At 41.3% G+C, this 27,124-nt stretch overlaps 1 protein-coding gene across 5 annotated transcripts in view; it reads right to left on the bottom strand.

Moving 5' to 3' along the window:
• eda (ectodysplasin A) overlaps positions 1-27,124 on the bottom strand; it is a 341,742-nt gene that overhangs the window by 30,681 nt on the left and 283,937 nt on the right. For all 5 annotated transcript variants that reach the window (XM_087991893.1, XM_087991894.1, XM_043705039.2 and 2 more), the window contains exons 3-6: positions 22,090-22,113; positions 16,191-16,370; positions 7,214-7,248; positions 2,103-2,154 (exon numbers count right to left, since the gene is read on the bottom strand). In XM_087991893.1, the coding sequence (XP_087848019.1) occupies positions 2,103-2,154; positions 7,214-7,248; positions 16,191-16,370; positions 22,090-22,113 (291 nt within the window). The remainder of the gene's footprint in view (positions 1-2,102; positions 2,155-7,213; positions 7,249-16,190; positions 16,371-22,089; positions 22,114-27,124) is intronic.

Here is a 27,124-nt window from a genome sequence, read left to right as displayed (position 1 = left end):
CAACTTCTTCTAACTACCTCATAATTGAAGTCTCTCATCGCCGGAACTATTCATGTCAATCTTAAGTTGCATAATATACAGCACTTTTAATGTTGAAACATTGGGTGGCTTGGTGGCTCAGTGGTCACCACTGCTGCCTCACAGCACCAGAGACCTGGATTCGATTCCCGCCTCAGGCGACTGTTTGTGTGGAGTTTGCACATTCTCCCCGTGTCTGTGTGGGTTTCTTCCAGGTGCTCCGGTTTCCTCCCACAGTCCAAAAATGCGCACGTTAGGTGAATTGGCCATCTGAATTGCCCATATTGTTTAGGGATGAATAGGTTGGGTGCAGAAATCAGGGATAAGTGTAGAGTAATAGGATAGGGGAATGGGTCCAGGTAGATTACTCTACGGAGGGTCAGTGTGGACTTGTTGGACCAAATGCCCTGTTTCCACAGTACAGGGATTCTATGAAAATGTTGCAAATGCAATTCACAGGACCCAATCAAGACAATGGACAACAAATCAAATATGGCGATATATAGTGGGATGAATGAAGGTTTATTTGAGAAGGTGGTTTTGAAAGAATATCTTAAGAATATCGGGGAAAAAGGACAGAATCAGAAACAAATAGATCTCAGGAAAAGTTGTCCGCTAGAGGAGATTCCAAAGAGAGGGAGATTTGAAGTCACGTATTGATTTATATATGGGAAAATAAATGTTAGATTGAAAACTTTGACAGAATCAAGTGTCTATGCTAGTAAACAGGATGAATTTTGATGAGAACTTGTATGGGACACAATAGAAGTAACAATGTGCCAGTGTGGATGTGCTGATGTTGATGGAAGGTGGAAGATAGGTGACTGACCAGAAGAACTTTGAAATAATCAAGTCTGGTTGTGATGATGTATGTCTGAGCAGCAGATGAGCTGATAAAGGTGTTGACATAGCTGACGTATGAGGGATAAACTAAAAATAGTTCCAGAGGGAAGGAAAGTACATGGCATTCTTGACAAGGCTTTCATTGAGCTGTAGCCACACTCTCGGTGTCTAATAGGATGTAGAGATTGCAAAAGTCTATTTCAAGTCTGAAACAGTGGTTGGGGAATTGGGAGGGATCAATGGCAGAAAATGTAGTTTACGTTAGTTCTTGAAAATGGTATCTGAATCTGTTTAACTGGAGAAAAGTGCAGTCCATCCAAACTGGCTTCCGTACGAGCAGATTGACAAGAGAGGCAATGAAATACATCAACAGGGGTAGTGGACAGGATCTTGCATGGTGTTGTGGATTTACATGTGAAGCTGATTACATAGATGGCTAGGAGAATGATTCTTCTGAACGGCAGCATTTAGAGCAGATAGTCACACAGCACAGAAACAGACCCTTTGGAGCAACCAGTCCATGCCAAACATAATTCCAAACTAAACTAGCCTCACCAGCCTGTTTCTCATTCATATCCCTCTCAACCTTTCCTATTCATGTACTTATCCAAATGTCATCTCAATGTTGTAATTGTACCCACATGGGTAAACCTTTGTCCAACACTAGTTTGACTGTAAGGAGAGTTTTCAATATCACACTGAAGGAAAAATGGGATGACCTTAGAAAGAGTTCAAATATATACTGGAATGGGTTGAGGGATGAGACACTATCTGGACAGATAGACAAAGCTGAGGTTGTTCTTCTAAGCATAGAAAAGAGGAGCGCAGCGGAGATTTATAGAGGCTCTCTGTAATTATTAACGGTTTAGACAGGATACCTAGGGACAAACTACTTCCATTGTGAGAAGGTTTAAGAACTGGAGGACACAGAATTAATGTGTATAGCAAATTCAAATAGAGGAGAAATGTTTTTATGACTTTGGATAGTTATCTGGAATGCATGGGGGAAAGAGCGATGGTCAGGATTAGCTGGATTGATCCTACAGAAAACAACAGGGAATTAACAGGTGGAATGGTCTCTTGTGCTGTAGCTATTTTATGATAAGTTGCTAGGGTTATATTGTTTTCAGTCATATAATGCAAAAAGAGATGATTAGTGATTTCTTCATTTGCTTAGCATTGAACTGGCAGTTTTTATAATACTGTTAATATATTAATAATTTCTTGAATTTAAATCTTACCTTGTTTCACTTGAATGACTGAGTCATGCCCCTGGAGGTGCACCACTGCCATCTGCAAGCAACAATGCAAATGTTACACATGGAATAGCAAACCAGGAAATGAACCAAGTCATTAGTGCAAGGTCTTGAACTGAGAGTTGTAATGACAGCCTCACATCAAACATCAAATAATTAAAGATAAAGTTGATAAAAATAAAAATGCACAGTGAACTAATTAGTACTGCAAAGAGGAAAGTTCACCTGTATTTCTCAGAACTAAAACCTGGGTTATATTCAATTCCAGTGCGTTAACCCAAAGAATCACCATATCTTCAGCTAATTCAACATCTTCTGGCTACAGCATACTAATGATATGATAATCTTTCCTTTTAGGTGCTAATAGACCACTGTATATTTCCAGTACTTTGTACTTGCATCTCGTATTTCAGATTTTCACAATGTTTTCCATGTCTCAAAATTAAAAGATAATTTCTGTATGGCTGCTTAGAACACTTGTCAGAAACTTGCATCTGATAACATACAATGAACACAATGCTGTAGTAAACTAACTGCACTGGGATTGTTCTCCCAAGTCCAGCTCCATACAGCACATGGTAGATTTTTAATATTTTCAAAATCAACAAGCAGGTGCATTAAAGGTTAGGAAATCAAGGAAAGTAGATGGAGTTAAAATACCATTGGCCATCTCACTGCACAGCGCAGCCCTGAGGGCCCATATAGCTTCAGCTCCTAGATTCCTGCCAGTGGATCTTTGGACCATGCAACTTCATCAGTATGTTTCATGATGTACTCTGGTTCACTAAAGCAATTCTTTAAAAGCTGAGCTGCCATCTATCTGAGTGAGTGAAGGTCATAAAATCAATGCAGTTATAGAGTTCACTTTGATTCTTATGTCCCATTTCCTTGTGATAGTCCTGACCCTTGCTGATGTATGGCTTCACCAAAACCCTATCTACATCTAATATCTGGTGATAAATCTGATAATACCACTGGCAAGGAGGTCATAGGAGAAGAGTGATCAGTGATAGCCCAGGATGATTCTCCCCACCTTCTCTGTTTAGAAACAGTATGTGCAAACTTCCCAATCTCTGAACAATGCAGGCATTGGTGAGAAATTTCAAAGAATCAAGTGAGATTACCATTGAGAGTAAAAAGTCCCATTTTCCAACCAAATGGTGAGATGAGGATCTCACTAGTGAGCAGCGAGAGGCCTATTTGCATGCATTAGCAAGAATTAGCATCAGATAATTATATCATCTTACCTCAATGATAAGTATTTCCCATTCTCCCACCCCCCACCAACACAAAGTAGACGGTGACAATTACCAACATGAAAGCCCAGACGCTAATTGGTGACTGCATCAATGCCACTGGCCTACATCAATCAACAGCTCAGGGGTACTTTCCATGGCTAGTGATCACACACATCCCATCTCCATCTAGCAGGACCTCCAAGTCCCCATCAGAAAAACGGGATAACAATTACCATCTATCTAACATGTCCGGGGCAAATAACATGAACTGTGCAGGGCAGCTGCAGACTGCAGATGCTTGACTGGCTGCACACTTGGGCTTTACAGATGGTGCTGGCACCCGGAATTCTGTGAGATGGGGGATGATAATGTGTAATCCACCATAAGGGTGTAGTACGTAGTTAATAAGGTGAGTTTGGAAAGAGAGCACAAGAAAATTCACTAAGATTCACAGACAGAAATCTTTCAAGAAATTGGCAAACACAACTGCCTATTCTGGCAAGATTCAGCCTAACATTACCAATAAGACTATCTGTACCTCGAACTACAGATCCACTATCTCTCTCCAACTCTTTAATCTACTGCACACTGAGGCAGACTCTTGCTTCAAAGGTTGCTAAGAACTTTTGGAATATTGTGTCCAAATCTGGTTGCCCTGTTAGGGTTCAGAAAAGATTTACCAGATGTTGCCAGGATTGAAGGTTGAGTTGTAGGAAGAGGCTGAATAGGCTGAGAAAGTTTTCACTATAGCACTGCAGATTGAGGGGCGACCTTAGAAAGGTTTTTCAAAACATGAGAAATAAGGTGAATGATAGGTGTCTTTTCCCTAAGGTGAGGAATATCAAGACTAGTTTGCATATTTTTAAGGTGAGAGGGGAAAGATTTGAAATGGATTTGGGGACAATTTTCTTTGTTTACAGAGAATGGTTTATCTGTGGAATGAATTTTCAGAGGAAATGGTGGATGAGGGTTCAGTTACACCATTTAAAAGACATTTGGATAAGTACATGAATAAGAAATATTTGGAGGGATATGGGCCAAGAAGAAGCAGGTGGGACTAATTTAGTTTGTGATTATTGCTGGCATGGACTGGTTGGACTGAAGGGTATCTTTCCATGCTGTATGACTCTGTAACACACTTCTGAGTTTCCCTATCACGTGTCTCCATGTTTATGCACATGTTGAGTTATTTTTCTAACTTAAGAGCTCCTCGTAGCTCCACATCCTCTCCCCAATCACTGCTCCTGAGGGTCTTTTCACACTGCCCGTGTGCTCTCAATTGTGCAGTGCTAAGGTTCATATGGCCAGAGTCTGGAAAGTACAATTCAGAAACACTAATGTTCAATTCCATGAACAACAGTTGGCTTCTATTTCCTCACTGAACTTGTGTTTGGATTGTGGCTGTCAACAAGTTATTCAACTGAAAGCCCCATCGCCACTGGGCTCAATCTTTTCCCTGTTTTACGTTCATCCACTGAATCTGCACTAGCACTTCAGACACTAATCAAGTTAATGTCACTCTCCCAATGCTTCCCTTCTATTTCTGCAAATGATTCACCTTCAACTATTTCTCCAATCAAAGTTACAATTGAATCTATGTCCAGCATGCATTCTAACTCCTAACCAACTTGCGTGAAAGGAGTTTCTCAATATGTTGGTCCCTCAAATCTTTTTACTGAGATTGCATGCCTCTGTTTTAACAGTTTTGTTTTGTAACTGCTGTTGTCCATGTTTGCACAGGAATCCCAGTAGAGAAATGTAGGTGAGAACCTCCTGATACATGTTGGATGTGTCTTTCTGACTCTGCCTGTCGGCCATGTGGAGCAGGAATGGTTATTCTGCCTTACTAACGTATCTCTGCAGCTACTCCCATGATTCCTGATTTCCTTCTCAATTTGATGACACCTAATTCTCAGATGGTTTCCCAAATGACAATTTGGCAATATTTTTAGTATTAAACAGATAGAGAGACAGTGACTGCTGACAATTACAGCAATTTTTTTTTAACCTTCTATCCTGGCTAAAGCTGCAATATTGGATCTAGGTGCAAGACAGGGCCTAGGAGAGTGAAGTGTACAGTGCATATGGTGTTAATTACCACAATTGTTGCACAGTCCCAAGGCTGGGATTGTGCAACAATGATCTCAACATGTTCAGAAAGAAAAGGCAGACGATGAGTACTCCACCCTGGGACAAAGTTCTAGCACTTAAAGTGGGATTGTCCTGGAACCAAAGTTCGACACCAAATGACCATTGCTCCTGACAGCAACGGTGTTGTCTGTAATAGTATAATCTACTCCTAGGCCTGGCTGCATCCCTTCTGTGCAGGTGCTGACCCATTTAAAAAAAAATAGGAGCCACTGATGCTCAAAATACACACAAGCTCCAAACCCCAGCCTGGGGGCCACTATCAGAGAAAACCTGAAGCTCCTCCCCGCTTAGCTAAGTGGAATGAACTACCCTACCCTGAAATGCATAGAAGCTAAACAGGTCAGTCAACACTGACCCCCCATCCCACCTCAAAGTTGATGCCAGTTTTTGCCTTCCACATGAGTTTTAGAGGTGTACTTGTCTTGTCTCAATCTTCTCAATTCCTTCACTCCTTTACTCAACCTCACGCTGACTTAGCTCTGGAAGTGCATTCACAGCCTCATTTCTCCGAGAAGAAATCGCTCCTCGTCTTGATTGGAAACTTCTTAACGTTGTACTCCTATTTCCTCATTCTAGACCTTGGAAAACAAGGAACATTCCACAATCATCTACCCTTTGGGACTGACTTTGGTTTTACTTATTGGAATTTGAAATGTCAATCTTTGGTGGGTTTTGGACGCTCAAATATTGATCGTGGTCAAGCCAGAAACCTTCTGGCTGCTAATGACATCAAGGGATATATGGATAGTGGGGGAAGCTAATGGCAGAGGGGCAGTTGATGAGCCATGGTCCCTTTTAATGATGGAGCAGGCTCATTGGGCTAAATGGCCTAATCCTTCTGCCGTGTTCTTATCCTGTTCTATCATTTTATAATCTATCTGATCATCATTACAAAGAGAGACTCATTTCTTTCCCATCTTATCATAGAATCCCAAAGTGTGGAAAAAGGCCATTCAGCCCAATGACCCACAAAGAGCATCCCATCCAGACCCAGACCCCTGCCCTGTTCCTATAATTATCATGGCCAACCCACCTAACCTGCAGATCCCTGGACACTATGGGCAATTTAGCACAGCCAATCCACCTAATCTGCACATCTTTGGACTGTGGGAGGTAACCAGAGGGAACCCACACAGACATAGTGAGACCATGCAAACTCCATACAGATAGCCACCTGAGGGTGGGATTGAACCTGGGTCCCTGGCACTGTGAGGCAGCAGTGCTAACCACTGAGCCCATATGAATCATTCTGCTTTAAACCTGTATTTCCTCACAGCATCTGGAATCTCAATTTGTATTGTCCTAATAATAAGCATGGAGTTCTGCCTGATTTTGATTGGCCTTTGACACAACTTATGGCAGGGCTCAATCATTTCATACAATCTGACGTGCATTTTCAAAATGCCAAAGAGATGCAGCCCTGCTAACTAAAAGGGAGTTGCGATTGCAGGTTGAAGTACCTTAAATGTATTTGAATGAAAGCTTTCCCAGTGAAAAGTCTGGAGCTCAGTTTGAGACAGCCCAAACGTGGTCATTGCCAAAAACTACAAAATCCTGAAAAGTCTTATTCCTCTAACTTGTCTGTCGCCAAAATCAAAAGGAGATTAAAGTCAAAAGCCTTTAAAAATTGTTGAATTTCTCAATGATATCCTTTTAAAATAAAAGCTAAATATGCATGACAATTACACGTGAACATTATATACTTACTGGTGGCCGACTCTCTGCAGCTTTGTCTGAAGTGCCTGGAAAATAAAGGTTAATCAGCGATGAGAAGAAAAAAACTTGGAAATGACAATGCATCTGTGACTGGTTATCTGTAGATTTAGTCTGCTTGTGCTTGAAATTATTAAGGTATTCATGTTGTTACCGAGGTTGACTTTCCTGCCGGTGGAAATGGAACACTGAAGCCATTCACATTCCTTACGGGATTTATTATTGATGATCAGCCTTTCCCAAGTTTTGCGGCTGCTTTCGTGAAATATGCAAGTATGATAGAGGATCCTACTGGGGATTGAATGCAGTCCTTAGCCCAGCCTGAGATGTTTGTACGTAGAGGAAGGACCAGAAATAGAAAAAGCTATTCAAAGAGAGGATCTTTCCTTTCTCCTCTCTAAACTTACCTTTGAGAGGCCAAGAGGAACTGAAGCACTCCCCTGGCGTGGATTTTGATAATCCAGGCCCTTCAAGATTCAAACTCTCCATCCTACAACCTGTTCTAATGAGAGACACCTTCAAAATCCCTCTTCCAACATGTACCAACACGTCAGTGGATGATCAGGGGTTACTCAAATTTCTGCAGGTCTGTGACTTCACTTCCTACCAAAACCCTCTACCCAAATCCTGTTCACCAGTGGCAAATTAACAAAGCCACATAATTAACATAATTGCTAGTTTATTCAGCTGAAAATTTCTCCTGGAGGTAAAGAATATCATCTCCCATTACATTGCAAAAAACCAACACATTCAGTTATTCAAGGTTATCTATGTATGTATAAAAAACAAGAGAGTAGCCAGGGAAAAAGTTCTGAATTAGTGGTGCTGGAAGAGCACAGCAGTTCAGGCAGCATCCAAGGAGCTTTGAAATCGACGTTTCGGGCAAAAGCCCTTGGGACAGAGAAGGGAATCTATGCGTGGAACCAGAAGAGGTTGGTGAGGTTCTTAAGGAATACTTTGTGTCAGTATACACCAAAAAGAAGGAATTGGTGGAGGATGATCTCAGGGAAAGCAGTGTTGAATTTCTAAGCAAAGTTTGCTTTTAAAAAGCAAAAGGTGTTGTGCATCTTAACAAGTAATAAGGTAGATAATTCCCCAGGTCCTTATGGGATCTATCCCAGCATATTGAAGGAAGCAAGAAAACCAAATTGGTGAAGCACTGACAGTCACCTTTGTATCCTCTTTGACCATAGGGGAGGTCGCAAAGGACTAGGGAATAGTCAATGTTGTCCCATTGTTTATGAAAGGTAGCAGAGATAATCTTGGAAACTACAGACCTGGGAGTGTCGCATTGATTGTAGGGAATTTATTGGAAAGATTCTCAGGGACAAGATCTATATGCATGCAGAAGGAATGGACTTATTAATTCCTCTGGTTTTGTGCAGAGGAAGTCGTGCCTCACTAATTTGATCAAGTTTTTTGAGGAGGTGACGAAGATGATTGATGAGGGGAAAATGGTTGATGCTGTCCACATGGAATTCAGTAAAGCTTCTGAAAAGGTCCTTCATGGTAGACTGGTACAAAAGGTGAAGTCATATAGTATTGGAGTGGGCTGGCAAGATGGATACAAAATTGGCTTAGTCATGGGAGACAGAAGGTAGCGGTGAAAGGATGCTTTTTGGAATGAAGGTTGTGACTAGTAGTGATGCACAGGGATCAGTGTTGGGACCTCTATGGTTTGTGATTTGAGAGGATGATTTGGAGGAAAATGTACCAAGCCTAATAAGTAAGTTTGCTGACGATATGAAGATGGGTGGAGTTGCAGATAGTGAGGAGAATTGTCAGAGGATACAGTAGGATATTGATCAGTTGGAATTATGGGCAGAAAAATGGCAAATGGTGTTTAATCCAGATAAGTATGAGGTGATACATTTTACAAGGTCAAGTACAGGCGGAAATTATACAGTGAATGGCAGAACTCTTCTGAGTATTGATATGTAGAGGGATCTGGGTATGCAGGTCCACAGATCACTGAAGGCAGCGGTGCAGGTAGATAAGGTTGTAAAAAAGATTTATGGCATGCTTGCCTTCATTGGAAGGGACACTGAGTATTATGATAGACAAGTTATGCTGCAGCTTTATAGAACTTTAGTTAGGTCACAATTGGAATATTGCATACAGTCCTGGTCACAACACTACCAGAAGAATGTGGAAGTTTTGGAGAGGGTACAGAAAAGATTTGCCAGGATGTTGCTTGGCATGGATGATTTTAGCTATGAAGAAAGGTTGGATAGACCTTTATTTTCACTGGAATGCGGAAGGTTGAGGGGTGACCTGACAGAAGTTTATTAGATTGTGAATGGCATGGATAGAGTGGAAAATAAGAGGCTTTTTCCGAGGGGTCAATTACTAGGGGACACAGGTTCAGAGCGTGAGGGGGGATGTTTTGAAAGAGATGTACGAGGCAGGTTTTTTACACAAAAGATGATGAGTGTCTGGAATGCATTGCCAGAGGAGGTGGTGGAAGCAGACACAGGAGTAGTATTCAAGAAACATCTGGGTGAATACATGAATAAGAAGTGAATAGAGGGGCACAAATTTCTGTAAGTGAAGACAGCTTTAGTATGGAAGGGCAAAATGTGCTGGCTTGCAGGGCCGAAGGGCTTGTTCCTATGCTGTATAATTCTTTGTTCGCTCAATTTTAAAAAGCCATTTCAGAAATTAAGTATCAATGACGGAATCAAATTAATTTATCCATTTGCATGAACCTCAAATACCCTCGCAGTATCCATTTGATCCATAATTAGTTAATGTTATTGTCTCCACGACCCTACACTGTAGCTAATGTTATGTACGATCACTTTGAAGGATGATACTTACCCAAAGTTAATTTTTCACCACTTTAGACAATAACTAAATGCCAAGACGAATGAGCATTTTATTTTAAATAATGTTTTGGATTCATCGTTTCTATAATATGTATTCTGATACATTAGTCCAGAATAATCTTTTTCATTGTTTTGTTGCAAAGCTGAACAATCCAAGTTTTCTCCAAACTCATAAACATTAGGTTCAATATCTGAATGTTTGCAGCTTGACTGATGAATTGTTAGCACACATCAAAATAAATATGTATTCCCTGACAGCTATTTCAGGGATGTGACTTCAAACCCTGGGACTTAGATATTTCAGGGTAATTGACATTTCGATAAGAAGGGAAGTAAGGAAACTGTGATAGCGTAACTCTGTTAATTAGGGATTAGTTAACATTAGCACAGTAGAAAGACATTACCTTAGTTCGGAAGATCATGGCTCACTTAGATCTCTTTTTGTTTGACAAGGGAATCAAAGGGTATGTGGATAGTCAGGAGAGTGAAATTGTGGTTGCCATCAGATTAGTCATGATCTTAATGAATGGTTATGTAGTCTCAAGATCTATTCCTGCCTCTAGGTCTTCAGTTCTTGTCTGGGGGAATCAATCTTAACTCGTTGTCGCACAGCTTTGGAAGTTTTCTTTGTGGTTAGATGGCAATTTGATAATGAATTAACAGGCATGAATGAAAATGTTGCAAATTCAAAATTGAAATCATCTTGCCAACTTTAAATGACAAAGATACTGATTAAACAACTATGATTGCTGCCTTTTATTTCAAGAAGTGTTATGTCTGGTTTTAGCTTGACATACTTTGAATGCCAAATCTTATCTTCACAGTATGTCACTAATCAACTCACAGAAGTTATTTTATCAGACATTGCAAAGCATGCAATATGTCTCTTAATTCGACAACCGAATCCAATAGAAAATAAGCCAAGTTTAACTTCTTGGGCACCAATATGTGACAATATGTATACAATTAGCTCTCAATAAGAGTAATCTTTATAATTCTGGAAACTTTAGCAAATATGTGAAAGCACTAGAACGAATGGAGAAGAAATTTGCCAGATTGTTTCCATTAGTGAGATTCATCAGTTAAGTGGAGAGACTGGAGAAAGCTGGGCTGTTTTCCTTAGAGCACAGCAAATTAAGCAGAAAGTAAGAGGTGTGCAAAATTCTGAAATTATATAACAAACAAAGACCACTGTTTCTTGTGATACAGGGTCACAAACCAGAAGTCATAGAATTATAATTATTGGCAAATAAATCACAGACTATATCAAGAGTTTTGTTTTATATAGTCAGAGGGTTGTTATTATCTGAAAGAAATTGGTGGAAAGTGCGATGGAAGTAAATTCATCAGTAATCTTTAAAATGATTTGAAAAGAATGCAAAGAAGTTTCTCAAATTCATAGATATATGCTCCTGTATTCTGAAATCTAATCCTTAACATAGAAACATAGGGACAGGGGTAGCCCATTCAACCCCTCGAGCCTGTTAAGCGACTCAAGGGGATCATGGCAGATCTCTGGCCTCACTCCATATTACTGTCTTTGGCCCATATCCCTTAATCTCAAAAGTTTATCTATCTCAGATTTAAAATTACAACTGATCCAGGATCCATTCCATTTGTGGAAGCGAATTCTAAACATTTAGCACCCTTTGTGTGCAGAAGTGCTTCTGACCAGTTCTGCTGAACAGTCTAGCCAGTCTAACAGTTCTTTCCCACAAGAGACATCTTTTCAGCAACCAACATGTCCAGTCTCCTCAGGATCAGGTGTTTCAATAAATTAATCTCTCATTCTTCTAATCTCTCATGGAGCCCTAACTATTAAATCTACTATCGTAAGGGAACTCCTTCATCCAAACAAATCAGTTGAGTGAACCTTTTCTCATGTTACTATATCCTTCCTCAAGTAAAGAGACCAAAACTGTTCATAGTACTTCAGATATAGTCTCATTGATGCATTATGTAATTGTTGTAAAATTTTTCTACTTTTACAATTCATTTCCCTGGCAATAAACAGAAATGTTACATTTGTTTTCCTAATCACTTGTTACAACCTGCACGCTTTATTAAATTTATGAGATTCATGCTGGAAAACATCCAGATCCCTCTATACCATATTTAATCTTTGTCAATCTAAATCATATTCTGTTTTTCTATTTCTCCTGCCAAAACGAATGATTTCAATTTTCTCACATTATACTTCATCTTACAATTTTTTCCCTTTCACTCAGCCTACCTAAATCCCTTTGTTGAGTCTCTGGGCAAAATCTCAGAGGGGTGTGAGTTGAATGGGCTGTGGTGAAATGCATGGAGGAATCCGGTGACATTGAGGTCCATCTTTGTTAAATACCTTGTTAACAGCCCATCTCATCTTATGCATACAGCTACCTTGCCAGAAAAACTAGACATCAGGAAACACGGCAAAGAAACCACAGGAAGCACCTATCTGGTTCAAGTCACCATTTACTCCGAACAATCTCAGTGTTGGAAACCGGGTCCCGATACCTCAAGGCACACTCCAAGAGCATGAGCTCCACACATACTCGCCATGTGCAGCCCTTAAGATTCCTCACAGCACGTCTCTGAATCATTTGCAAATTACTTCTGGACTTCGCTGCAATATTGTGACCTGTACCTAGTATAGTCGGTTCTGCCAAAACATGTGTTTTTACAAATGGATTGGCTATAATGCGATTGAAGAATTTAGATGGCTAACTTTCCTTACCTGTATTAGCTGGAATACAATCTGGTCCCATTGGTTTAAAATTGTGCTGTATTACATGATTAACTTATAATGCGGGAACGGAACTATCGCGTAATATCAGAACAGGCTGTAGCTCTCATTGTAATGTGGCAACAAGGAGACTGTCCACTCAGGCAGGACATGCACCTAGATCAAGGAGTAGAAATAGATTGAGAGTGAGTTTATTTTATTCTTTGTGGGATGTGAGAGGCATTAGCTGGCCAACAATTAATGCCTGTTCTTAGCTGTCCTGGAGAAGGTGGTGGTGAGCTGCCTTCTTGAACCACTGCAGTCCATTTAGTGTGGGTTGACTGACAATGCCCCCAGGGAGGGAATTCCAGGATTTTGACCCACAAACAGTGAAAGATATGGAGAGGAGATGGTGGCACTTGCTTGATGTAGTGGAGAAGGTCTTCCTACAGCACTAGGCATTCGTTATGGATGGCTGAGATGGAGACTGTTTTAATCTGTGTCACAACCCTGAACCATGCTGGCATGGTCTGGAAGCTCCTGGTCCTGGGGAAAGACCATGTTCAGGCCTCTGCACCAATCATCCAGCAGGCACATGCCTGCACAGGCTGATTTCCCCTAGCCTGCCATTTCTTGGGGCAATATCACGAACCGTACAGAGCAGCTCTGGACTGATAGTCCTTGTTCAGGTCATGACAGGCTTTTAATGATGTGCAGCCACAAGGGATATTAGGGAATTCCAGGTGTCCACTGAGTAGTGAGTTGCTGTGGGATGAGCGCTTGTTAACGTGGAGTCGGAATCAGATATGAGAAGTATCCTAGGAAACGATAGGTGATTAATGAAACAAGTTTGTTAAGATACTGTGAGAGAAATTGTTGGCCCCATATCGATAACTCCAACAAAAAAAACTGACCGGAACTTAAATTTACATAAAAGGAAGAAAAGATTTGGCTCATGATGTCTTTCTCGCAATTTACTTCCCAACTTGCTTTTTGCCATCAGTAAATTTAGCAACAATACACTTGGTCCATTCATTAAGTCATTATGTAGATTGAGAATCATTGATGCCCTTGAACAGATCACTGCGGCATTCCCCTGGTTAACCTAAAACCTTTACTCTGTTTCCTGCTTGCTAACCAATGCTCTACCCACAAGATGTTTGCCGTACACCACAAGCTTCTATTTTGTGTAAGTGAGGATATTGCCTCATACCTTGCCATGAAAAAAAACAGCAAGGTTTCAAGGACTTTGTTGCAATAACTAACATCAGGCTGGGAAATACTTTTTTAATATATTCATTCACAGGTTGTGGGTGCCAGCGGCAGACCAGCATTTTTTGCCCAAGACACAGACACTCTCAAGTTCCTCCTTTAGTGCAAGCCAATTGATGTGCTGACGTATTGGGTTTCTGGTTTTGGAAGCTGAAGCCACTTATGAATCTTGGAAGTCTACACACTGATAAAAAAATCTACCATGGATTGCCTGCAAAGGCATGAAGGAGGGCATCCAGGATTTTGACCCAGCGACAGTGAAGGACTGGTGCTGAGTTTCTAAGTCAGGATGGTGAGTGACTTGGAGTGGACCTTGCAAATGGTGGTGTTCCCATGTATCTTCTGTCTTAGTCCTTCCAGCTGCTAGTGGTCGTGGGTTTAGAAGGTGCTGTCTGAAAAACCATAGTGAATTCCTGCAGTGTATCTTCTTGTAGATAACACACGTTGCTGGTATTGAACTTTGGTGGTGAAATGACAGAATATTTATGGATGTGGTGCAAATCAGGCAGGTACTTTGTCCTGGATAACATCAAAGGAGCATCACTAATTCAGGCAAGTGGGGAGTATTCTATATTCTGTTGTACATGGTCTACAGGATTTGGAGATTCAGGAGGTGAGTCACTTGTTATAGAATTGCTAGCCTCTGGCCTGTTCATGTCACCATTGTATTTATATAACTAGTCTAGTTCAGCTGCTGGTCAGTAGTACTCCTAGGATATGGGGAGATTAAGTGATAGTGATGTCATTGACTGTCAATGGGTGATGGTTAGATTATCTTTTATTGGAGATTGCACTTGAGTGGTGCAAAAGCTATTTGCACTTGTCAGCCCAAGCCTGAATATTGTCCAGGTCTTGCTGCATTTGGACATGGATTGCCTCAGTATCTGAGGAGCCATGAATGACACTGCACACTGTGCAATTATTAGTGGATGCCTCCACTTCTGATAATATGATGGACAAGAGTAATTGATGAAACAGTTGAAGATGGTTAATACATTGTAAATGTGTTAGGATGAAGAAAATAAATAAACAGCAATGATCAATCGCGCAAGAGCTTAGATGTCAGGAGAGGACAATGCACAACTATGACAGGCCCCATTATCAAAGAGTTTGCCTACACTGTACCTGTTCAAGCAACAAGGCTGCTTTAAGAAACATTATAAATTCAGTCCAGAGTGGCTCCTTTATCCACCTTCCCTATATATATCTTTGGTTTACACTTCATGCCTCCAAGAGCGTATGGAATCAAATCAATCCCACGTTGAAGGAGCAGATTGCCATGTCAAAGTAGCATGACAATGCTTTATATGGGAATTGTTGGTAAAGCTTTGTTTCACTCATAAATTTAAACAGTTTAACGGGTCCTTTATTACAGCCAGGCTATTGATGGTGCTGCAACAGCAGGAAACAATAGCTTCTCCATAGATGTAAGTGACAGTCAAATGAGACTTGATTTGATTATTACCTTTGCACCTGAGACAAAATGTCATTGGTCAAAGTCTGCCAGGAAAGAGTTCAGATTGAGTCAGGGAATTGAAAGGTTATAGGCCCTCACATCAATTATTTAAGAAGTTGTAATACTTTTTTTTTCAAAGTTCTCTGGACGACTGGCTAATCACAATTGAACGTAGCTAAGAAATGGAAAGGAAGCAATGTTGAGGAGAAACATTTAATGCACTCTGTGTCCTATTAAGTAATATGATCGCATGTCCAATTATTATCTTCCACAGCTCTTTTTGGAGAGATGTACGCTTTATCAGATAATTTGATGCATACATGTACCTTACGTCAAGTTGCAACTGGGAAGAAAATTCATGTTTCAACTTTGTCGGTGCTATTTTCAATGTGCACAATTGATCATATAACATTTTTCTCCCCAGATATAATTAAGGAGGTGGAAGTGAAATGGGGTGGGATTGAACAAACGCTAAGATTATTCCATCTTTGGGGCAAATTGTGCTTAAAAAGGATACTGATCAACACACAGTAATTAATGCATTCAGAGTCTACTGAAGTGCTACTTTGGTTCCCCTACCGAGTTTGCAAATTCAATGGAGGCAAAGAGAAACATACAAAGTACTGAACTGCTCAGCAGGTTATATGTCATCTGACACAATGCTGAACATAAATGATTGCTCAGATCTAATTAATGTTCACTTACCTGGTGGTCCTGGGGGCCCTGGAGGTCCTGGCTGGCCAGGTGGACCAGGTGGCCCAGGTGCTGCCAACACTGCTGTTCCCGGTATGCCAGGGATACCTGGGATTCCTGGAGGGCCTTGGGGTCCTGGTGGACCTGGAGGGCCCTGGGGACCTTGCGGACCTGGGGGACCCATTTTTTTGCCTGTGAGGTAAGTCAAACAGAGAACGACATCAAAAACCATATCTAGGGAGTGGGTGACTAACAAGCAAACCCTAAGTTACATGGTTGAATTATGAAAGCATCAATAGCGTCATGATTCTCTTAAAAATGATATGGCAGTTGCCAAATGGCTCAATGGTGCTTCAGAGAAATACTGAGAAGCTATGGATCCGATTGAATGGTGGAGCCAGATTGAGGGACTGAATAGCCTAATCCTGTTTCTATGTCTTACGGTCTTCCAGCAGTTTTACAATTATATTTATGGTAAAGATTCCTTTCAAGATTTGATAAGTTGATTGAAGGTGATTTCCAGTTTGTCGTTGACTTCAGGAAGAGGTGACATTCAACAAACTGTAACCAAAAAGGAACAAATCTTTCGCATCATTGACCCCATTCCCCCCACCCACCCACATTGCCCAGGTGTGAACATCTTTTTGATGTTGACATTTCAGATTGCTGAAGAATTCCAAAATGCGTATTCTTGAACCAATGAGATTTCCCAAGAGCACAGAACTTAAAGTTACAGGCATCACAAACCATGTTTCCAGTTGTAAGACATCTTAAACTTACAGCTGTGAATGAATAGTTGCCTCCCACCACCATTGGGCATGTCATAGATGAAAGCTTTAATAAAATAATCATGGACAAAATAAACATTAACGGGATTTGGGAACAGATGATGGTTTGTTCTCACAGAGAAATAAGGTGAACTTAAGGTGAGATGAGTGGCTTAAATTCAACTAATGAGGAGCAACTGAAAGGTTTTGATCCAAAATTGTTATACAAATTTAACAGATTTCAGCACTGTAATTTATATTTGTGATCAAAGCATCTCTATGTTCTACAATCAAGCAAACATTTGAGTTACTCCATTTGTGATCCACTGTCCAATCATATCATTTCAACTGTCTATTAACTTTCTGTCTCCTGTGGCCTGACCTAAGAGGTTTCTAGGCGTTTACTCAGTTACTGATGTTTCGTTGATCGAGTCTGGAGCTCATTTCAGTCTGTGGCATCAATGAGAGTATATTACTGCTTTGTGTTGGGTATTCCCAGGGATTTTGGGCTGTTCTGCTGATGACTTTGAATGTTCCTGCCATCAATCAGATGACCCAGATGTTTAACCGAGTGAGGATTCCACTGCCGTTGTCACCAAATTGTGAAGTCATCCCGAGGTTACGGAGAGAGGTCAGTCTCTCATCATACTGGTGAACACCACCCTTATTAACTATTTACACTCAATAAGTGAGTAGGAGTGACCATTCTTCGAAGCCTGCAGCTTCAGTCCTACTTCCAAGTGTGTCTTAGTAGGTATCATCAATGATATGTGCTTTTTATTGGCAGAATGAAACTTACCCATTATCCTAGAGTGACCCCATCTTTTCAGTATATTGGAATGTGTTTCAAAACTAAACTAGCTGGAGAAACTCATCAGGTTTGGTGGCGCATGTAGGCAGAAAGCAGACTTAATGTTTCGAGTCCAGTGACCCTTCTTCAGAACTGACTAGCTGGGAAAAGATTGGTATATATGCTGAAGATGGGATGGCGGGGGAGAAGGAATTAATGATAGGTGGAGATGGAGCCCAGATAGAGAGAGAAAAACAACTGGGCAGACAAAGGAAAAGATGCTGCTGAATCTGGGAGAAGGAAAAGCTGCTAATGGGGACGATGAGCAGTGAGGCTGGATTGGCTGTGGTAGCAGCCCATGTGATGTCATGGCCTGGTTTGTGTGGGGGTGGGGAGGGTAGAAGGAAGGTGGGAGAAGGTGCCCAGGCCCTAAAATTATTTAACTGAAGGGTGCAGGGTGCCTAGGTGTGAATTGCACTGCAGGAAGCAAGAGTCAGAGATGTTGGCCAGGGAACATGGCAGGTGCGTTGAAGTGGCAGGCAACCAGAGGCTCAGGATCATTTTTACGGACAGAATAGGTGTTCCACAAATTGGTCGCCCAGACTGCATTTCGTCTACATTTTGAGCAGTGAATACAGTAGACAGTAAGCCTGGAGCCTTGGATAGTGAGGATGAAGGAAGTAATGATTGCATGGGAAGATGCAGGAGGGTATGGGGAAATGTTGGGAGTGGAGGTGGAGTGAAGCTAGCTAGGTTTCCCAGACGAAACAGTTTTTGTGAAAGGCAGACAAGAGAGCGGAGGAGAATGTGTGTCTGATGGTGGCATTCCGCTGGAAGGGGATGCATTTGGAAGGAGTGGAAATGGCAGCTTATGAACACTTGGATGTGGATGCTGTCGGGGTGGTAGGTGAGAACCAGGGACTTTATCGGTGCTGTGGAAAAGGGGTAAGGTCAGCAGTGTAGGAAATCAGTCGGACATGGCTGAGGGCCCTGTAAAACATGGCGATTGAGGGAAAACATGGATATTTCTGAGGCCTTGCTGTTGAAGGTGGTACCATCACGACAGATGACATGGGGACGGAAAAAGTCGGAGAATGGGAAGGAGCCCTTACAGGAAGCAGAATGTGAGGATATACAGTCAAGGTAACTGTAGGAGTAGGTTGGTTTGTTAAGCCTATCCATGGAAATGGGATGTCAATGAAGGGAAGGGAGGAGTCAAAGATGGACCAGGTGAAGGTGAGGGCAGAGTGGAAATTTGGAAGCAAAATTAATGTGAATTTTCCAATTCTTGATAAGAGAGTGAAGCAGACCTGATGATGTACGAATGAAAGAGATGTGGATGGTGGCTGGAGGAGGTCTGGAACACTGAATGCATCTTTGACAGTTTTGTTTCCATTCCAGGGGACTGGCTGGCCATTGATGCTGGCTGACCTGCTGAGAGTTTCCAGTGTTCAGGCTGTATTTCTGATTCCAGCATCAATAGCCTTTTGCTTTTATCCGTCATTCAATCCATTTAGTTCACTTATCTGATCTCAGGCACACCTAGAGCATAGGCCTTGCAGTCAGCTTTAAGGATCCTGTGCTCAAGGAGCAGGTTTGGAAAGCATCAGGATTCTCACTTCTCATCAGCAAACTTCACCGGAAAGTGCGTGCATTGATGCTGGGCTAGGACAGAAGTCAATTCGGGTTATAATGTTGCATGATTACACTTTTACTCTTATTGCCTCAGCTTGCACACAAAGTCAAACAATTTGTACAAGGGATATGCTCTGGCAAACTGGTATCCATGGAACCAGGCCAGAGTATGAGTCAGTAATCTAGGGAGTGGAAAGAAAAGATTTGTAAAAGAAACTGCTCCCAAATAGATTGCAGAGCAGTGAAAGGCTGTAACAAACTCATCCTTCTGTCTGAATTACAATGGGGTCAGAGAACATTAAAATCCTCAGTGGAAAACAGCAGCACATAAAAATATCACTTCGTCAATGAAGGGCTCCAACCCATATCTTGACATGTTTACGCTAGAGCTCAAAAGTACCTGCAGACGGTCATGCATGGACGTTTTTACAAGTTACCAAAATCAATGATCCAATCTCTCAATCCTTACATAAAGAGATTTCTGGCCATTACCTTGTATCTTTCATTCTGGCTCCTAGTTATTGATCTATGAACTATCTGGATCAATCAGTCTCCATTGAACTGATTTCATACTTGCAAAATCTGAAACACCACCATTGCATTCCCCAGAAAGTAATGCTTCAATTATTCTATCATCTTCTTTATACTTATATTTCCTTGTCAAAGGCAATGCCCAGTAAATTAGCACCATATCTTTATAAAAGCGTCAATATCGTTCATCTCGTGCACAGCCAAATACCATGGCCCCATTAGGGCTGGCAACATTCCAGGTTTGCAAATGAATCTCTTGGATTGAGCTGTGTGCACCCTGAAGTAAAATCATAGTAATATTAAATAGATTTTTTTTTGTCAGTTTCTTTGATTTTTTTTCATTAAGAATTAAAATATTAAAAATTGGGGTAAAAGTAGTTGGTTGGCTCGTAGTCAAGCATCAGGTTGGATAATAAATCTTTTTGATTTCTAATTGGCAATGCATCACAAGGATGGATGTGATCACTAACTAATGACTGCAGTGTGGGGCCAAGTCCACAATACAATTAACTACAGTTGGTAAAACTGTGGAAAACACTGCAGTTTTAGATAAATATATTATTTCTGCTAGAATCATAAAATACAAGCCTGAGAAATAACACTTGGCCCATTGGAATGTGGCAGCTTTTCGGAATATCTATCCAATTTGTCCTCTTCTCTTTCCCTACAGCTGATTACATATCAGCTGATTACATATCAGCTGGGGACTGGGGGCATTCTAGTGAAGTTTGCCGATGATACAAAGTTAGGTGGACAGGCAGGTAGTACTGAGGAAGTGGGGAGGCTGCAGAAGGACCTAGACAGTTTGGGAGAGTGGTCCAGGAAATGGCTGATGGAATTCAATTTGAGCAAATGTGAGGTCTTGCACTTTGGAAAAAAGAATACAAGCATGGACTACTTTCTAAACGGTGAGAAAATTCATAAAGGCAAAGTACAAAGGGATCTGGGAGTGCTAGTCGAGGATTCTCTAACGGTAAACATGCAGGTTGAGTCCGTGATTAAGAAAGTGAATGCAATTTTGTCATTTATCTCAAGAGGGTTGGAATATAAATGCACCGTTGTGCTATTGAGACTTTATAAAGCTCTGGTTAGGCCCCATTTGGAGTACTGTGTCCAGTTTTGGTCCCCACACCTCAGGAAGGACATACTGGCACTGGACCGTGTCCAGCGGAAATTCACTGGGATGGTAGGTCTAACATATGAGGAATGGCTGAGGATCCTGGGATTGTATTCATTGGAGTTTAGAAGATTAAGGGGAGATCTAATAGAAATTTACAAGATAATATATGGCTTGGAAAGGGTGGACGCTAGGAAATTGTTTCCGTTAGGCGAGGAGACTAGGACCCGTGGACACAGTCTTAGAATTAGAGGGTGTAAATTCAGAACAGAAATGCGGAGACATTTCTTCAGCCAGAGAGTGGTGGGCCTGTGGAATTCATTGCCGCAGAGTGCAGTGGAGGCCAGGACGCTACATGTCTTCAAGGCAGAGATTGATAAATTCTTGATGTCACAAGGAATTAAGGGCTACGGGGAGAATCCGGGTAAGTGGAGTTGAAATGCCCATCAGCCATGATTGAATGGCGGAGTGGACTCGATGGGCCGAATGGCCTTACTTCCACTCCTATGTCTTATGGTCTTATGGTCTTACTCCCCTTCATGTCTCAATCTCATGAGAATTATCATTGGACTGCTTCTCCCACCCTTTCGGTCCAAATCAGAACAACTTGCCACATAAAATAATATCTTCATGTTCTTTTTATCAGTCCTTTTATGAAGTAAGTTAAATCTGTAACTTCTGATTGCTGAAACCTTCAGTCATTAAAAACTATGCCTCCATATTTGCTTTACTAAAACTTTTCCACACTTTAAACAAATTTATGAGAACTCTCCTTAACCTTCTCTACATTTGTAGTTTATAACATGATAACATCTAGGACTTCATTCATCAACTTGATTTTACAATCCCTCATATTCACTATAGCACAACAGGATATTTCAGCATAGTTTAATGTTAGTGGATATAATTTGGCCATTCTCATGAACAGGGGTGGGACAAGCGTGGTGTGGGTCAAAGACAACAGAGTTTGAGTAATCATGAATCATTTGATCGTCATGCCAACTTTAATAATAATTCGGTCCACATCGTAAGAGAAATTGACTTTGTAAAGAAGTAATCTTTTAATGTTACCTTTTCCTTTTCCTTTGTTTTTACCTAGAAGAGGGAAAAAAAACACAAGTCAGAAAGCAAACCTTTGGTTACCAATCATCTTTCCTTCATTTAAAGGATTATTTATTTTCAAAAGTACTTTATTGGCTGCAAAATGCTTTGAGACATCCCTTAGTCATTAGGGAGCTACATTGCTTTTTTCTGTAGTTACAATAATGATGTATCTGCAACTTGGTGAAGGAGATAAGCCCATTGTACCTGTGCCAAAGATGTCAACCTGTTTGATATTATTAAGAATACAGAAAATTCTAGCATACAGCGAAAGAATCAACATCCGCAATGCTTATTAACATCTCCAAGTGTGGACTCTGCAACTATTTTTAAATAAAATAGATCATTAGGCATGGATAAACATGGATATTGTGCACGGTTTTGGTCCCCTTATTTGAGGAAAAATGTAGTAACATTGGAGACAGCTGAGAGGAGGTTCACTAGATTGATGCCAGAGATGAGGGGTTTGTCCTATGAACAGAAATTGACCAGCTTTAAGTCTCTGGACTTTAAAAGAATGAGGGGAGATCAAATTGAGGTATCTAAGGTGATAAAAAGTGTTGATAAAAAAGATGTGCATCAGATGCTTCCTCTTCTGGGGCAATCGAGGATGAGAGTCATAGTCTTAGGATATGGGGTAGCATATTTAATAGAGTTGTCAAGTAACTATTTCTACCAAAGTGTTGTGAATCTGTGGAATTCACCACCCCAAAGTGTGGTGGATACTGGGACATTGAGTAAATTTAAGGAGGGGATAGATAGATTTTTAACTGGCAATGGGTTGAAGAGTTATGGGGAGAAGGCAGGAAAATGGAGGTGAGTAAATATATCAGCCATGATCGAATGGCAGAGCAAATCCGATGAATCAAATAGCCTAATTCTGCTCCTACATCTTATGAATCTTTTAAACTTAAGAGACATTCACTCAGTAGCTGAGTGACACTTCAATCTGTCAAGTAAACGCAAACGTTTGGACAGCAGTTTTTCAGATAGTCAAGATATGGAGGTGCCAGTTTTGGACTGGGATGGACAAAATCTGAAATCCTATGCTTTTGGAGCTTAGCCCCTTTGTCAGGTGAAGAACTTGGTATTGTAAAAGTGGAACCAAATTATAGAAGGTCCTGCTCCAGAAATAGCAGATGAAATCTTTACAACTACATTGATTGCATTACAATATAAAGCAACTGGAGAAACTCTGAGAAACAAAGGAAATACCACAGATGCTGAGTATCAGAAAAATCTGCTTTTAATTCAAAGTCAATCTTCCTTTACAGGTAATAACCAAAATGACAAACCTAGCTAAGTCTGTGCAAGCCTGTTCAGAAGATTCGTGCAATGCTTAACATTAAAATAACTGAGAAGGGCATGTGCCCGAAACGTCGAATCTTCTGTTCCCTAGATGCTGCCTGACCTGCTGTGCTGTTCCAGCAATAAAGTTTCAGCTTTGATCTCCAGCGTCTGCAGACCTCACTTTCTCCTCCATTAAAATAACTGAGGTGATTGAGAGAAAATAGCATCAAATAAAAGATGAGTTGAAATGATATTAATCTTCCCAATGCAACATAAGAGTATAAGATACTGGTACAGAATTAGGCCATTTGTCCCATCAAGTATTCTCTGCTATTTGATCATGGTTGATATGTTTCTCAACCCCGTTCTCCTGCCTTTTCCACATAACCTTTGATCCCCTTACTCATCAAGAACCTATCCATCTCTGACTTAAATACACTCAATGACTTAACAGCCTCCGCCGCCTTTTGAGGCAATGAGTTCCACAGATTCACCAACCCACTGGCTGAAGAAATTCCTCCTCATCGCAGTTCAAAAAGGTTGTCCCTTCATTCTAACACTGTGCCCTCACCTCCCAGTCTCTTCTACTGATGGAAACATCTTCTCCACATTCACTCTATCCAGGCCTCTTAGTATTCTGAAAGTTTCAATGAGATGCCCCTCATCCCTCCATCAAGTATAGACTCAGAGACCTCAACTGCTCACCGTACGACAAGCCCTTCATCCCCGGGATCATTCTTGTGAATCTCCTCTAGAACCTGACTAAGGCCAGCATATCCTTCCTTAGATAGCAGAGCCGTGAGCAGATCTGTGCACCACACCTCAGCAAGAATGTTTTGGCTAGAGGGAGTTCAATGCAAGTTTACACAGATGATATCTGCACTTCAGGAGTTCGGTTACGAGGAGAGATTGAACAAATTCGGTATTTTGTCTCTGGAAGTTTGAAGGTTAGGGGTTGATCTAATCAAGGTTTTCAGGATATTAACAGGGAAAGGTACTAGATGGAGATTCTTGAACCAGTCTGGACAGTCCAAGAATTAAGGCCAGGCCATTCAGAAGTGATGTTAGAAAGTACTTCCAAATACAAAGAGTAGTGGAGATTTGGAATTCTCTTCCCCAAATGGTAGTTGACGTTAATTCAATTGGCAAATTTAAATCTGAGGTAGAGACTCTTCTTTTTGTTAGGGTCGAGAGTGTGGTGCTGGAAAAGCACAGCAGGTCAGGCAGCATCGGAGGAGCAGGAGAGTCAACATTTCAGGCAAAAGCCCTTCACCAGGATTTCCTGATGAAGGGCTTATGCCCGAAACATCGACTCTTCTGCTTCTCGGATGCTGCTTGACCTTCTGTGCTTTTCCAGCACCACACTTTTCGACTAATATTGCCAGCATCTGCAGTCCTCACTTTCTCCTTGTATGTAAAATTAGGCCGCAACCAGATCAGCCCTGATCTTATTGAATGATGGAGCAGGCTCAAGGGGCTGAATGGCCTACTCCTTTTCATATGCCCCTCACATTGCTCAGGGGTAATACGTCTTTGGTGTAACAAAATTAAAAACAAAAAGTACTAACGTTTTACCCACCTCTGAAGAATCTAATATAAAGGGTCAATATTATATATTCTTGTCAAATAATGACACATCTGTCAGCGTTGTTTGGAAGAATCATTGGAATATGGAAAAGGTAGAAAGCCTACTGACTCCAACACTGCCCATTCTGGCTGGTGAACTGATCAAGGTATAAAAGGGAAATCAAACAAAGAACTGTGGATGATGGAAACTGGAGAAATTGTTGGAGAAACTCAGCAGGTCTGGAAGCATCTCTGGAGAGAAGGCCATGTTAATACAGCTTTCCCTCCACAGATGCTGCCAAACCTGCCAAGTCTCTCCAGCAATTCCTGTCTTTACTGCAGTATGCAGGGTGTTTTCCTCACAAATATTTGCTTGTTTGGTGGTTACAAGGGGACTCATCCAAACCTCGGGACTCAAAAACCTTTCAGCTAACACAATACTTGCGCATAATGTGGTTGATTGGTGCTTTGTTTCTGTACTGGTGATGTATCCAACAAAATACCATCCGGTACTTCACTTAACTGTTGCTTCCACAGGCCAGATTGTACTTTCCCTCACTTGGAGGTTGGAAGGCAGAGGGCAGATTTTATGTCTGGTTGTCTTGCCTGTGCCCACCTGTCACTGCCACTTTAGTGGCAGCAGGGATGGCACTGGGCATAGTCTGCCTGCCAGTGTTCAATTTGAGGCCCTTAAATAAGAAATTAGTTCCTGCTTAAGGGGTTCATCCTCTCAACACTGGGATTTAGCATGTGGCAAATACTGAGAATGACATGTTTGCCAGGTTGTAGGCAAAGCAGTTGGATTTCACCTTCAGAATCCCCATATGACATCATTGGGGAGTTGGGCAGGTGTTCCCACAAATATAACCTACCAGTTGGTTTCCATCCATCCTTGGTCTTTCCTTCACCCACCTGGGCTGGCAGACCATCAGGTAGACTTCTGGCTCACCTGCTAGTTGGAACACAGCATAGTTTATGAAGGAAGATGCTTCCATTGGTAGGACAGACTAGGACCAGAGGGCACAGCCTCAGAGTAAAGGGAATACCTTTTTGAATGAAATTAAGGAGAAACTATGGTGAATCTATGGAATTCATTACCATAGAAGCCTGTGGAGGCCACGTCATTGAGTATATTTATGGGGTCGGCAGGTTCTTGATTGTTGAGGGGATTATGAGTTATAAGGAGAAAGCAGGAGAATGGGGTTGAGAAACTTATCAGCCATGATTGAATGGCAGAGCAGACTCGATGGGCTGAATGGTCTAATTTCTGCTCCGATGTCTTATGGTTTTATAGTTTATTCTGCTCAATCCACAAGTGCAGTACTTGCAGTGGCCACTGCTCCTGGTGGCACTGCCAGCACTGGAGAAGGGATTTCCTGCTCCTGAGGGGCAGGAATCCTACCTCACCTTTCTTAACTAGCAACAAAGTCCATAGTGATTACTGTTAACTTGTAATGACAACCAAAAAGGTATTCTGCAAACATACCCGGCCTACAAGATGGCTGCTGGTACATGTGTGGAATCTCCCGTCAAATGGTGGGTGGTGCCGTGTTGCTATACAGGCCAGTTTAACGCCACAGATAGTCCAATTTGCATCATGTCTTTGACTATCCCATAATATTTTTCTTTTCAGTTATCAGGACAACTTGGACAACCAGTTGAAAAGGCTTTATGTTTAAGGTTCCTCCACAGCATAGTGAGCTTGGTAATAGGTATGAAACTCTTGGTCCTTTAGTCAGAACTTTGAGCCCAACAATGCATGATATGTCTTTTTTCTTCAATAAACTCCGATAATAAGAGCTGGGTCTCTATGATTGGTAATCACCCAAGCTACTCAGTTGCCATGGGCCAATTAACCTATCATGGAATGCACTCACTGAATAGATATCTGAAAAACAGTATTGTTCTTCTATAAAATGACAAGTGTAGCAGTTACATGGGAGCACCATGGCATACAAGATGCCTTTCAAGTCACACACCACCCGGACAGTGAACTATATCACTGTTCCTTCATTATCATTGGGTCAAAATCCTGAAACTCCTTTCTAAAAGCACGGTGCATGCCTCTACATGCCAAAGACGATTGAAGAAAGCAGCTCAAAGGCAATTAGGGCAGGGCAATAAATTAGCACAGCTAGCAACGGCCGCA

Source organism: Chiloscyllium plagiosum, unplaced genomic scaffold, assembly GCF_037043375.1.
Source record: "Chiloscyllium plagiosum isolate Xiang-an unplaced genomic scaffold, Cpla_swu_hap1 HiC_scaffold_11, whole genome shotgun sequence".
Taxonomy (NCBI): Eukaryota; Metazoa; Chordata; class Chondrichthyes; order Orectolobiformes; family Hemiscylliidae; genus Chiloscyllium; species Chiloscyllium plagiosum.
This window is presented reverse-complemented; position numbering and strand designations above follow the sequence as displayed.